At 56.8% G+C, this 13600-nt stretch overlaps 1 protein-coding gene across 1 annotated transcript; it reads right to left on the bottom strand.

The window, feature by feature from the left end:
• Window positions 1-4582: 4582 nt before the first annotated feature.
• VAX1 (ventral anterior homeobox 1) lies at window positions 4583-8154 on the bottom strand. Its single transcript, XM_040991766.1, has 3 exons — window positions 7914-8154; window positions 6683-6870; window positions 4583-5161 (listed from the first exon to the last, which is right to left on the bottom strand). Exons 1-3 carry the CDS (start codon window positions 8152-8154, stop codon window positions 4583-4585), a joined length of 1008 nt encoding a protein of 335 aa, XP_040847700.1.
• Between the last annotated feature and the right edge of the window lie 5446 nt (window positions 8155-13600).

Below are 13600 nucleotides of genomic sequence, written 5' to 3'. Positions count from 1 at the left end.
ATCCAGTGTCTTTCAACAGTCGGGTAGACGCTCTCTCCTCCTGCCCCTCAAGCCACCAGTTCTGAAAGGGAGCAGCTAGTGCCCTGGGGTGACCCCTGGTGGATTTATATAAGATCTCCCCGAAGACTGGAGAAAGTACCCACGCTGATCTCACCTTCCTCCCCTGCTCCATCAGAAGCAAAGCTTTCGGAGTAAAAACAGACTCTGAACCGTAAAGATTTCCCCCATGAAGAAATGGTGTTAAATTACAATAGCATGATGTGGTCCAAGAAACTCTAGATTGTGTCAGAAAATGTGGATTAATGTGTTTAACAAACATTTATTGTATTCCCACCAAATGCCAGGCCCTGGGCCAGATGCTGGAAGAGGCAGTTTTGGGAGTTTGCCATTTAGTACAGTAGTTCTCAGATGCCTGGGTAAGCATCACATTGGGAACTTGCTAAAAAGACACATTCGGGGCTCCAGCCTTGGAGTTTCTGATTCTTCGGGTAGGGCTGAGGCTCAGGACTCCACATTTGAACCATGGTCTTCAAGTGGTCCCCAAGTAGATGTTGTTCCTTTGCATCCTGAGAAGGCTTGATGGAATAAGTTTCTTAATTCTGCTCAGCTGTTTAATTGTACTGAAACCCAGGGCTGAGTTGCAAAGGGTGGGAAAGAGGTTTTCTATGCAGCACCAGCACACCAAAGAGACACTTTCTACTTTCAAACAGGAGCCACTGGATGGCCCAAGGGGAGAAGTGAAAAGCGTTTCACTTGGATAATATAAGAGTGTGTGTACTTGTGTATATGTGTGTGTGTGTGTGTGCATATGCAAAATCCACCAACTTTGTGTACTTCACTGGCTGGGGATTTACCACCTGAATGTAATACCTCAAAAAAAAAATCTAAGGAAGTGCAATATCAAGAATATAAGGGAGTTTAAAACCATTATTCCAGAAGGGCATATGGGGACAGAGTTGAGATGCTAACAGGAATGAAAACAAGAAGAGGGAAGGGTTCAGGTCTCTCAATGAAGGCACCAAGTACTACCAAGTCTCAGAACAAAAAGAGTGTGGCAGACCCAGAGCTGGAAGTGAGAATCAGCAACCGTGGACACAAGAGGCCAAAGGGTTCAGGTACCATGAGTCAGATACTGTGGGTGTGAAAGGAAGAGGGAAGAGAAGGAAAGAAGACATGGAAAGCTCAGAGCTTGTGCTGATTGGAGCAAATCGTTCGCTCCAATCCAACGTGAGGACCTTTACCACGGGAGTTGGTGTCCCAAAGCCACCACAAGAAACACTGGGATGGTGTTAACTCAAAGATCACTTACTAACTCTAAAGGGCTGCTCCACGCCCCTGGGATGATGGCGCTCTGGTCAGGCTCAGGATGACAGTGAGCATGGCCAGCAACCTGTATCCCCACTGGACTCCCACATCTTTCTTAATCCTGACCACCTAACAGAGGCAGCACAAGGCTCAGTGGGAAGGTCCCCCCCCCCCCCCCCGCCGTCACTTCTGCACATCCAAGAGTAGGAGCTTCCCTTTCCCATAGGTCCCCTCCCCGACACGATCCCCTTCCACCTTCTCTCTGTTGTTGTCACAGCAGCCACCCACCTCTTCCCCGGTCTATGAGTTTCCAATTGAGGTCAGCAGCCTCACCAGAACCTCCACCCCCATCCCGGGGCCCAGAGCACCTTGCTTGGAGTCCCTGGGAGAAGGAGGAAAAACAAGACAGGAACTAAAGTTAAATGAATTGTCTATAAATGTTTTTTTTTTAAATTAAAATTGTGATTCTTTTCTATGCAGAAGAGGCTCTTTAAGAACAATCGCACAGGCTGAGTGGCGGGCAAAGAGCTTGGTAGCTCTCCCCAAAGACAGGGAAGGAAGGGAGGTGAGAGCTGAGAGGTGATGGGTGACTAGTGCTGCTCTTCCAGGGAGAAGAGAGGGAGAAGGGGGAGGGGCTGGAAGGAGGGGTCCTCTTGGTAACTTCCTGGGGCAGTGCAGGCTGAGCTTACGGAGACCCTGAAGCTGGGATTTCAGTGTTTTCTTTTGTTCCCTAAAACTATGCCACCTTGTCCCTCCCTTCTCACCCCTGGAGGGCCCCAACCACCAGCCTTGAAGCAGCCAGAGCCACCCACCGCTTTGGTCTTGGGACCACCCGGGCAGGATAGGAATCCTGAAGGATGTGAGAGAGAGAGAGAGAGAGAGAGAGAGGGTACACTTACGCGCCCGCGTCAGAGAGAGAGAGAGAGAGAGAGTGCGAACGCTCACTAGGGAGGAAGCTTGCAGGGCCAAAAGGGGAGGAAAGAGAAAGGCGCTCCAGTCTCCTAAGGAAGGAGCCAGGGCAAGGGCCAGCAAGGAGAGGAAGCTGCGGACTGGGAGACAACAGCGGTCCATCTGGGCAGCTGCGGGAGTCTCAGGGGAGAAACCCCGCAACACCCACCTTGCTTCCAGGAGGTCGAGGAGGGGTTGAAACACAGCACCTGAGTGGGGGCGGGGATCGCAAGGAAACTGAGGGGTCCTGCCACGCAGAGGGGTCCCCCACCCCCGCTCTGCAGCTTCCCTGCGGTTGTTTGCTGGAAGTACAGGTGTGCCCTGTGCCCTGCGGCCTCTGCCCGGCCCACTGCCTGTTACATTCTCTTGCTCCCGCAAAGTTCCTGTTCTGTCCGCAGAAACCAGTTCTAAGAAGAAAAGAAAATCTGACCTAACCCTACAGAAAAAGCCAGAATGCTCTCAGCATGGAGACTGGAAAGCTCTAGAAACTGGGGGTGCAGGTAGGCTGAGGCTTTCGGGTGTCCTGAGACAAGTTCCTACGTAAACCAATTAGAGGTCCGGGGCGAAGGGGCTACTGCCCCTCCCTGGGGGCTCAGGGCAGGGCTCAACTAGCCGCCAGGGTCCCCATCATTGGCTGGGCTTGTCTTCTTTTTCTTATCTCCCCCACCCCTTAAAAAGTCTTCAAATTTAAGACAATATACGCTTCGATGATCATCATAGATATATATATTTCACTCTCACCACATAAATACAAAACATCCAAATATCCAAAACATTCAGAACAAAGTTAGTAACCGGGATTCCGTGACACCTACCCGCGTTTCAATCATTTATTATTTTTCTTCACTATTTGCCTAAAAAAAAAAAAATGGAGGGAGGGACGGGAAGTGGGATAAAGGAGGGGAAAAGCTTCTGACGTAAAATAATTTACAATAAAATTACTATTTTTAAAAAAATGGTTTCCGTTCACTGCGGATGGAGGAATACATTCCAGACACTGCGGCACCTCGCAGTCTGACTCTGCGGTTTTGGTTACAATGCGGGTTTGCTGTGGAGACCGTAGTCGCTGCTGTCCACGTTTTGACTTGGGACCCCGAGCCTCTGGGCGTGGAGAGCGGCGTGGGGATGGTGGTGGGGTGTGATGCCTGTCCTATCCAGCCGCACAGGGAGACCCAGAGAGAAGGCCGTGGACTCTTGTTCCCCCGGCCGAGCCCCTACCTCCTCTGCGGAAGCCCAGGCGTTCCCTCCGTGCTTTCTGAATCCCAGAGTTAGGCGAGGAGGCCACGGATGCTGATTCTTTTCCATACCCAGCGTTTCTGCCCTGAGCCTTGCTTCTGGGAGCCTGCAGGGCGAGGCACTGGCGGGTCCGGGGCCCTGGAGCCGCCTTTGCTCTCCCAGGGGGAGTCGGCCACCGCCTCCAGCAGCCTCGGAGAAAAGATGCGGAATCCTTTTTCACGAACCTCGCTGGCTTTTCCTTTGCTTTTCCCCCTTAGAAATTCCTTTTCAAAGTCACAGCACCTAGGGCTCTAACCTGGCATCGCCTGGAGCGCGTTCTCCATCCTGACTTTTCTTCCACTTTGCAAACTCCGTTATGTAAAGCCAGGTTCCACGCCGCTATCCCACATCTTAAGCGAACTCTTACCTGAATGCCGATTGCACCAACTTTTGTTGCCACTGTTGGCTGGTTGCGAGTTCCAGTTGGTTTCTTGGTTTCCTCTAAAGGGCAGGAGGCTCCGGAGCGTGCTCTAAGGGGGAGGCTAAATGACACCAGCTATGCCGAGGGACCGCAGAGTGGGGTCCAGACACTCCTCCACAATCCTGGTTTCTCGGAAAGTATTCTTTTTGGTCTAAAACTCGCAAGGGTTTTCAACCCTGGAGGTTCTGCGTGCAGCTTTCCCCTTTCCAGTGTTCACAGGAATGACGAAGCGGCGGCTGCTGGAGCAGGTGTCCAGAACTCTAGACTGCAAACCCACACTTAGCCCTCCAGGGCTGAGCACTGGCCGGGGGCAACGGGTTGGCTAATTCAGGCATTTTCTCCCCTGAATTCTTTGGATAGCTCCTGAATTGCAGGAAAAAAAAGTTTGGGGATGGGAGGGATGGGGAGGACGACAGGGAAGGAAAGGTAAAAAATAATAATAATAATAAAAATAATAAAAATGGCCCAAAAGAGACTGATTCGGTAGCAGAGCCTGATGAGAACAGGAGAGCGAGGTTTCGGAGGCCTGCTGGGAGCCGAGAGCCCCGCACAGGAGCCCCGGGCGCCTAATGCGTGTCCATAAATATCACCACAATAGATACTATAAATATAAATATGGGGAGACAGTCAGGATCAGTCCAGTGCTTTTTTCTCGGTCCCTTCTTTATTGTTGGTCCTGGAGTAGGGCTCGAAGGCCGAAGAGCTCAGGTACCGGGCGGAGAGTTCTTGCAAATTCCCGGCTAGCGATCCAGCCATTGTCAACGGGGCAGAGGACAGGCGGCTGGCAACCGAACCGAGCAGCGACGGCACCGGCAGGCTAAAGAGGCCGTGGCCGGCAGCCGGCGCTCCCGCGTGCAGTCCTCCCGGTCCGGCGCTCCCGGGGCCTGGAGCGCTGCCCACGGCGGGCGGGTGCTGAGATCCGGCGCCCGCGGGGCCAGGGGCTGCGGCCGCGGCAGCAGCGGCAGCGGAGCCCGCAGCAGCGCCTGCTCCTAGGGCGGGCAGGCTGGGTCCGCGCAGCGCGGAGCCCAGAGCGCCGGTGGCGCACGGCGGCAGCAGCGCAGGCAGCCCGGGCGGCGACAGCAGGCGGCCCTGCTCCAGCAGCCGCAGCACGCTGCACGTGGCCGCTGTCTCCGACACCACCGAGCGCAGCTCCGAGTCCTTGCCCTGGTCCTTCTTCTGCTTGGTGCGCCGGTTCTGGAACCAGACCTTCACCTGCGCGCGGGGGGCACGGACAGGGTGGGAGAGAGGGGCAGGGATGTCAAGGGGAGCGGGCTCCCGGAGCACGGGGCTCTGGGGACCTTCCCCTTGCCCGCATTTGGGGCAGTCCTGTCCCCAAGAGGGGGACACTACTCCACTGACCTGAGCTAGGGTCACGGACACCGGCCTGGGCCGAGGCCGGTTACAAGAAGCTAAATAAAAAAAAAATACCCAGGATCCCAACTCTTTAAAAAGCTAGAAGAGATTTTACTGGCTTGCCTTGCTGGGTTTGGAACTCCAAGATCCTGTTGGCCCAGTCAGGCAGAGGGTGTGAGGCTTGGGGAAGGGCCAGGAGGCACCAGGGAGCCTGCCCAGGCCCAGGCCCTAGGCGATTTAGTTGCACAAGCGCTTATTCCTGCCGGAGACTCCCAGGGACCGCTGAAAAGGTGCAGACAGCACCTAGAAGCAGGCAGGGAGGCTGGCTGCAGAAGAAAACACCCGGGTGGAACTGACCGACAATGTTACGTGGACAAATGGCTTTGTAAGGCCTCGTTGGCTTTCTTCACCCGCTCTCAGGCCCCTGGACTGCGAGTGTCAGAGACACTGCCTTACCCTGCCATCGCTCCTCAGCCTGAACTTCACAATCCTGCTGTGGGGGCACTACTCTGTCGCAAGCCCCCCCAGGCAGTCTGGCCTCTTCTGTCTGGGCCCCTCCAGGCCTGGAGGTGGCCCTAGGATGGGGGGTGGGGTGGCCGCTGTTTGGGGAGGCTAGCCTCACCAAGCTTTTGTAAACTAAGAGGGTGGCATGCAGAGAAAATAAGAGAAGCTCCTGTGCTGATTCAGACATCAAAAGTACATCCCAGCTGTCCTGTCCTCGCCTTCAGCTACCAGCCCAGAGCCCAGAGCCCTCTTCAGGGCTGGACACAAGCAAAAGGCCTGGTCCTTAGAAAGAAGGCTGCTTCACCCACAGAATGCGTGTGGCCTGCCCTGGCCAGGCCCCAACAGGCTTCCATGGGGCCAAAGCTCTCACCCCATAGGGACCCTGGGCCCAGAGCCCAAAGGGCCAGCTCTTGGGGCAGCACTAGGGGATTCAGTGCAAGCTCGGGGACCCCTCACATGCTTGGCACAGCAGACAGGGCTTCGCAGTGCTGAGAGTGTTGTTTGGGGCTGGGGCCAGCTCAGGACCAAGGCAAGCCTTTTTCAAGGGCCCAGGCAACCAGATCGGCAGAGGCATATCTGCTAGAGGGATGAGGGCAAGTTCTACCTCCTGCAGAAAGTGCTGAGTGCCCCCAAAGCCCTAGGGACTGAAGGCATGACAAAACAGGGTGCCAATCACGCCCCTTCTCTATAAAGCAGAAGCAGGCAAACAATTCTTAAGACTGGGGGACAGGCCAAAGTGTCAGAGGGGGCACTTTGGCCTTTCTTGCCCACCCTCCCCATGTCCACCCTCCCCTGCATGGCTCTGTCCAGGGCCAGGTTAGGGGCCTTGTGGAGGAGGGAGGCTGGAGCCCAGCTGGGGCAGCCTGGGGCTGGTACCTGGGTCTCGGAGAGGTTGAGCTGCCGGGCGAGCTCGGTCCTCTCGCGGCCCACCACGTACTGGCAGCGCTGGAACTCCATCTCCAGCCGGTAGAGCTGCTCCGCCGTGAAGGACGTGCGAGTCCTCTTGGGCCGGTCCAGATCTAGGCCCTTGGGCAGGATGATCTCTCGGATAGACCCCTTGGCATCTGGAGAAGGGGAGACATCAGCCACCAGCACCCTCCTGTGTCCTTGCAACCTCCCTTGGTCTCAGCTGGATACGGGGACATCTCCAGCGGCCGGCGGAGGGTGCAGTCACAGCCAGGCAGCACTGGCTGCGTGTGGATGGGAACAACGGGGCCAACTACACTAGGCCCGCCGGAGGAGGGACCAGATTTTGTAGTTACCCCCGCCCCCAACACCAGATAAGCGAAAGGGAAAATTCAGTCCCAATGGGTCCGTGGTCCCTCTGGCCTCGGGGCCTCAGCTGCGTGGCCCAGGGCCTCTGCAGCTTGAAGGTGTCCTCACTGACCGCCCAGGTCCTGCAGGCCCCAGCTCGGGGCCATGTCGACCCGACTGCGCCCCAACGGCCTCCCCACCTCTCTTCCCTCCAGAACCCCGGCAGCGGAAGGAGGAGGGACAAAGTCAGGGCCTGGGGCCCGGCGATCTGCTGGCGGGGGCGGCGCCCGAGCGGGGCCGGGCTACTGCCTGCAGCAGCTGCCGGGGCTAAGCCTACACAGTGAGGCCAAGCCAAGCACCGGAGGCGGTATCCGCAGCCCCGCAACCCAGCCGGGCGGCTGCTTGCTCCCAGCGGCAGCGGGCAGGTTCGGCTCAACGCGCCAACCGGCCGGGCAGTAGCGGGCGGCCGCTGACCGTCCTCCGGCTCCCGCGCTCCCCGTGGGTGCGCTCCACCCGCCAGCCCCCAGCCGCCTCCCGGTAGGTCCTCCAGCCCACGGGACACACGCACAGGTCCTCCCCGACTCTTTCGTTGCCCTCTCCGGTCAGAGACCGCAGCCTGGTGCCGGGCCCCGTCCGCATCGCCTGGCCACCTGGGCCCCTCGGGACTCCTAGCCGCGGCCTCTGGAGAGCGCACGCCGGCTGGACCCCGGGCGGTGCGGACCCGCAACTTTCTCCGAAGTCCCAGCCGCCACCCCCGGACTGCCGGGCCAGGGTCGGCGGCAGCGGCGCACGCGACTCAGGTCCCGGAGTCGCCCCGCCAAGAAGGCGCGCTGCAGCCCCCGGCCAGCCCTACCTCGGACCAGGATCCGGCGGCAGTAATCCGGGTCGGCGGCCGAGTTGGATTTACTTTTGTTGCAATCTTCGGCGGGGCCGGACGCCGGGAAGGCGCCCTGCGGTTCCTTGAGGAAAGCGGCGGGGAGGTTCCCCTCGGCACCCTTGCTCTCACGGCTCTCCTTGTGTGCGCTCTTGGAGACCCGAGCAGCCTCGGCGTCCGAGTGGCACCGAACGTCCATTTTGTCTGGCTTCCCAAACATAGGCGAGAACAACCACCAAAAAAAGGGGGGGGGGGACAAAACGAGGGGCAGGAGGAGGGAGAGGCAAACAGAGGCCAAAGGAGGACAAAACCCGGGCAGCCGCAGCCTCCGAGGCCGGCCCGGCGAGCGGTGGGAGAGTGGCGCGCTGGCCCGGGCGCGGCCGGCGTGGTCCCGGAGCCCGGCGGAGCCGCGCGGCGCGCCCGCCTGCTCGGCGCCCGCCTGGTCAGCGCCCGCCTGCTCTGCGCCCGCGTCCTCCGAGCACGTCCAGGGTCCCCAGCCCGACGATCAGGTAGCGAGCGAAGAGCGCAGCTCCTCGGCGCGGCGGCGGCTCCCGCCCGTCACTGAGACGGCGGGCGAGGCGCAGTTGTCCGACACCCGGGGGACGCACACTCGCCGCTGCAATTGATTACGGGTAATTTCGCAGCCCCCGCGCGTTTCGGTTACCTCATGAATACACTAAATTGTTTGGATAATATATCAGATCGTAATGGATGGTTTCTGTCCTTGTCCCCAATCAAGTAGGGGTTTAGCCAGTGAATCAACGGAAATGATTGGTCTTGCTTTCAGGAAACACACAATCAAAGACCCACACTTCCAGAAAAACTTTTGACAAGATTCATCCCTGAATTGTTAGTACCATTAGCGGGCATTATTAACTTTCCCCTTGCCTTTGACCCGCCCGCTCACAGACTGGCTAGAGGGGGTTTATCCGCGCTCGCCTGAGGGAGCTGAATGACGAGGGGGAGGAGGGAGGGAGGAAGGCAAATCGCCTCAGGCCGGGCAGCCCGGGGCTGGCGGGCTGAGGAGAGGAGGAGGGGTGGCGAGGGGAGAAAGTTTTGCCCCCACGAGTGTCTCCCTCCCACGACACCCCCCCAAAGCCAAGCCTGGTCCCCAAACAACTCCTCAACACACCTCGCGGCTGACAGCCATCTTAAACTGCCACCTCGCCCGCTTTCGGTCCAGTTGGAATTTGTCGTGCCTGCACCTCCAGCAGCCCATTCAAAGGGCAGCTTTGTGTTGAGAGTCCAGCAGGAGAAAGAAGAGAGAGAGAGAGAGAGCGAGAGCGAGCCCAGAAAACCTCAACTGTGAGATCTGCTTCAAAAAAAAAAAAAAAAGTTTTCCCCCAGCTATTTCATTGTCTCTGCTACAATATCTTTGAGAAAAGCAACAGCCAGTAATCCAATAAGAGCATTGATTAGGCTACAATGATTCAATTCAAGCGCAAGGCCTTGTGCAGGGAGCATGCTTCGGCCCTTCTCGTCACCTTGCCGGGGCAGAAGCCCTCTCCACGCCGCTCTCCCCATTCATTCCTTTATGGGAAATGCGGAGCAAAAGGAGTGAAAGATGGCAATTATCTAATTGGACTATTAACAAACAGTCCTCTGAGTGCGGCGCTCTGGCGTGGCTCCTGGGCGGGGGAAGGGCCGCGTTCCCTGCCCTCATTCACACAGAGTGCAGGGGCCGGCGAGCCGAGGGGGCTTTTAAAAGGGGGTGGGTGGGTGGGGAGAGGTGGGAGGCTTGGCTGAGAATTTTTCCACACAATTCCAGGACTGGGGCGGGGGGGAGGGGCGCGGCGAGCGGGGGAGGGTCGGGGCAGGAGGGTGTGTGTGCGTGTGTGTGTGTGTGTGTGTGTGTGTGTGTGTGTGTGTGTGTGTGTGGCGGGGCCCCGAGGGGCTGTGGCCGCCGGCAAGGCGCGCCCCTCGGCGTCTCGCCGGCCGGGTCTACCGCGCCGTCCCCGCGGCTCCTCGGGAGGGCATCCCTGTCCCCGCTGGCGGACGCGGGGCTTTGACTTTATCTGAACGGAGGGAAGGAAGCGGGGAGAGGAGGAGGCCAGGGACCGTCGCGCGCGGCTCTCCAGGGTCCTCGGCGGATGCGTGGTGCCTGGTTCCCGGCCGCCGACGCCCACGGGGACCTCAGATGGCCCGCTGGGCCTCAGCTCGGCGCGGGGGTCGCCCGGCCCGGGAGACAGGACGGGGCGGGGTCGCTGCGGCCTCCCTGCTTCGGTCGGAAGCCGCAAAGTGGGATTTGGAAAAATCCGCCCAACTCTGGTTACTCCCCGCGATGCTCCAGCGCCCAAGTGGCGCCTCGAGGCCCCCAGGGCTGCACTCCCACGCGACCCCAGCGGTCGGAGGCGCCGCCGGGACCTGGGGCTGGGAGTCCTGGCGCGGCGGGGCCCGTGCTTCCTGGGCAGAGCTAGGCCGGAGGCGGGGTGCGGGCTGGTGGGGAAGGGGTCCCCGAATCCCCGCGCCCTCAGCCGGCGGCGGAGCGGCAGTCCTGACCGGCAAGCCGGCCGGCAGTCCTGACGGGCCTCCGGACCCCTGAGGGCCGAGGGGAGCCCCAGACCCAGTCTCAGCCGAAACGAGACCACCCCGGGATGGTTTGGGGTCTCCCTCCCGCCGCCCCCGACTCCGCGGCTCCAGAGTCTCCTCTGTGTAGGCCCCAGCCGCCAGCCAAGCCTGCGAGAACACCTGTGGCGCTGGGCCCGGCTCCCGGAGGGGAGCCTGGGAAGAAGCAGCGTTGGCCCAGCTCACCAGTTCCTTCTGGCCGAGCGAGAGCTTGGGGTCAGCCAAGGAGAAAACCGCTGTCCTTGGGCAGCGAACCCCTGAAAGGTGTGTGTGTGGGGCATCCCTGCCCCCACCCCCGCCTTGGGAGGGACCAGAAGGATAACTTTTTAAGTAGGAACAGCCGTTTCTTAACGTCTGCGTAAACTCTCTTCATCCTAAAATCCTGTGTCGGGGAGGTAGTAATGGCCGGATTTATGCATGACAGACTGGCGGCTCAGTGAGGGTCACAGCTTGTCCGGGTGGCACAGTCGCTCAAGGTAGCGTTTGAAGTTCACCTTCGCCAATTTCACAGGGCCCCGCCCTCTTCCCAAGCCCAAACCCTGCCATGCTTTGAGTTGTCCAAACCTGCAGGTGTGGATGGAAGAGACGCAGAGCGACGCACTGAATGTTAAGGCCGGGAGTCTCAAGCAGCAGGCGTCGGAGGAGACAGGGAGAGGTGAGATTTTTTGTTTCCTGTAATGCGATTTACTGCCAATGGCAAGCAGTTTGTCATCCTCCTCCATTAAGCTAGCTTGAGATGTGGAAAAAGGAATTCCTGACCCAGTGTTTCACAGCAGTGCCCAGAACCCTGCCTTTCTAGCTGCCTCCCCCTCCTTCCCACCCCGAGGGCACTTAGAACTAGAGACCTCAGAAAACTGGGGGAATTCTTCCTGGTCCCTGCGAGGCGGGAAGCCCCCTCCTCAGCCCCCAAACACCCACTGACTGGAAATGCAAGTGCGGATTGAGAAGGGCCTGGAAGTGGGATGTTCCAGGCAAATCTCTAATTCAATTAAGCGAATATTTTCTGAGGGGCTGGAACCGGGGTGGTCCCTAAAATGCTTGTCGACCTCTTCAAAGCCCCGAGAGTTCACTCAGCTTACAGCTCAAATATTGCAGGTGACCAGTGCCCCTCCAGGCTGTGAACCCTTGGAGTAGCCAAATTACATTTAAAACACCATCAAACTTGCCTGTTTCTTGTTATACATAGTCTCCTCCTCCTCCTTTTTTTTTTTTTTTTTTTTGTGGCTGGATTAAAATTCTGTGGGCATCCATCCAGAAAAAAACCATGACAGGTTTCTGAGAGGACACAGTGGAGGACGGAAGCCCTGGGACGGAAATTTCAGAAAAGCAGCTGCCGCTCAAAAAAAAAAAAAAACTAAAGCTGTGTGTCCACTGGCAAAGAAAGGAGAGAACTCAGTCAATTATTTGGATAATCTGAGACAAGCCTCAACTGCCCAGCACACATGAGGACACAGGGCTGCTCCAGGTGAAAGGGGTTTATTCTCCTGACTGCATTTGCTGCCCTCAGCGGTTCCCTTCCTGCCCTCACATCAATGTGTGCAGGTGCAGACAGACCGACCCAGAATGGAACTGGAGAGCTGGAAGGGTGTTTAGTGATCATCTATTCCATAACCTTCATTTGACTTGACAGATGAGAAAAATGAGTCTGGGAAGACAAAGCAACTTGTTAAGGATTAGACAACTAGTTAGTGCTGGCCTCTCTGCTACAATTCTGGTCTCCTGACTCAAAGCTACACCCCCATCTCCACCCAGGCCTCCCAGAACCCCCAATAGAGTAAATATATTCTCTGGGATGGGGTGAAATGATGCCAAATAAATGAGCTTCATTGCAGCCCAAGACCTAGATAGGAGTGCTTTTGCTGCCCCCGCATCTGCCTGGCTCCAGGTCAGGACGCAGCAGAAGCAGCAGAAATGCAGGCAGGAAGCAGGGTGTGAGATGATGCATGGTGCTCTGCTCTTCCAGGCATTCTTTTACTTCAGGAAGTAGGAAGGGAAAACAAGCTGGCATTTAACATCTTATCGGAGTATGAGTGGCTTAGATGATGGCATGACTTCATGTTTAAAGCATCGTTTGGGAGAGAATTGTGTCAGAAGGTGATGCAACTAGAAATTAAGTTTCTGTGACAATGAATCAGGGTATCTTGTGATAACCATTAATAGGAAATAGAATACCCCGTATTTATACAGAGACTCTCAAGAGACTCTCAATTGCCAATCAAAATTGCCAGCGGTGATAAATTCAGTCTCACTTGTCATAATTCCTGTTTTTAAAAAGTATTTGAAACCCTGGAGAAGTCGTTGAAATAAGAACCGAGGTAGAATGTCCAAATCAGACCGTCCATTCAGGTAGCTCTTCTCCGTGGCAGCCGAGGATGAGGACTAGACATGTGCAGCAAGCCCAAGGATGGCTTACCCTGTCCGTAGTTCCATCAGCCAATCCACCAGACTCCATTTCTCTTTGTATTTTGTACCAAGACACTAAAATTAACTATTGATATGCGTTGTACGTGGAAACATCACAGAGTTTTAGAGTGGAAAGGGGCCTTGGAGTGATGAGACCCACTAAGCCTAAAGACTCACTGCACTGACTCAACAGGTGAGACCAGAGCGTGTTCAGTCACACTGTGTGTCCATATCCCAGGCTTTAGGCACTGTGCTTGCCTCCCTTGGGTGTCAGTATGTACGCGTGAAAAGCAAGGTCAGCTCCTACACACGTGCAGTTTGGGTACTGCTTGGAACATTGTGAACACTGTCAAAACTGTTGCTATCAGTGTCCTTGTTTTAGCATCTTTTATGGAGTCAACCCTGTATAGCTCAAACCAGGCGTTCCAGGATGGGGTCCAGGACAGCCAGCTAGCCAGGGTGCTTGGCTGATCCAGATAGTGGATGACAAGGCTGATTCCATCACACCAATTCAATATTGCAAAGCAGTGATCAGCAAGTAGTATTTGTTAAGGGCTTGTTGGCTGCCACTGTCTCCTTTAATTCTTTTAACAGCATGTGTCTACCCATTCAGTTGGAGCAAAGGTGGCCATAGAGTCTCTGTCATTCTTCTTACAAGAGGCAGAGTCACTGAATTTTGCTTTTGTTGATAAAATGAG

Source organism: Ochotona curzoniae, unplaced genomic scaffold (assembly GCF_017591425.1).
Source record: "Ochotona curzoniae isolate NIBS_2020 unplaced genomic scaffold, NIBS_Ocur_1.0 contig_66, whole genome shotgun sequence".
Taxonomy (NCBI): domain Eukaryota; kingdom Metazoa; phylum Chordata; class Mammalia; order Lagomorpha; family Ochotonidae; genus Ochotona; species Ochotona curzoniae.
This window is presented reverse-complemented; position numbering and strand designations above follow the sequence as displayed.

What these genes read in the sequence shown, in the direction of transcription:
- VAX1 (XM_040991766.1), bottom strand. Translation starts at nt 8,154, where the DNA reads ATGTTTGGGAAGCCAGACAAAATGGACGTTCGGTGCCACTCGGACGCC. An exon ending in CCGCCGGATCCTGGTCCGAG is followed by an intron (nt 6,871 to 7,913) that starts GTAGGGCTGGCC and finishes CCCCTTCTCCAG; the next exon opens with ATGCCAAGGGGTCTATCCGA. An exon ending in TCAACCTCTCCGAGACCCAG is followed by an intron (nt 5,162 to 6,682) that starts GTACCAGCCCCA and finishes CCCCGCGCGCAG; the next exon opens with GTGAAGGTCTGGTTCCAGAA.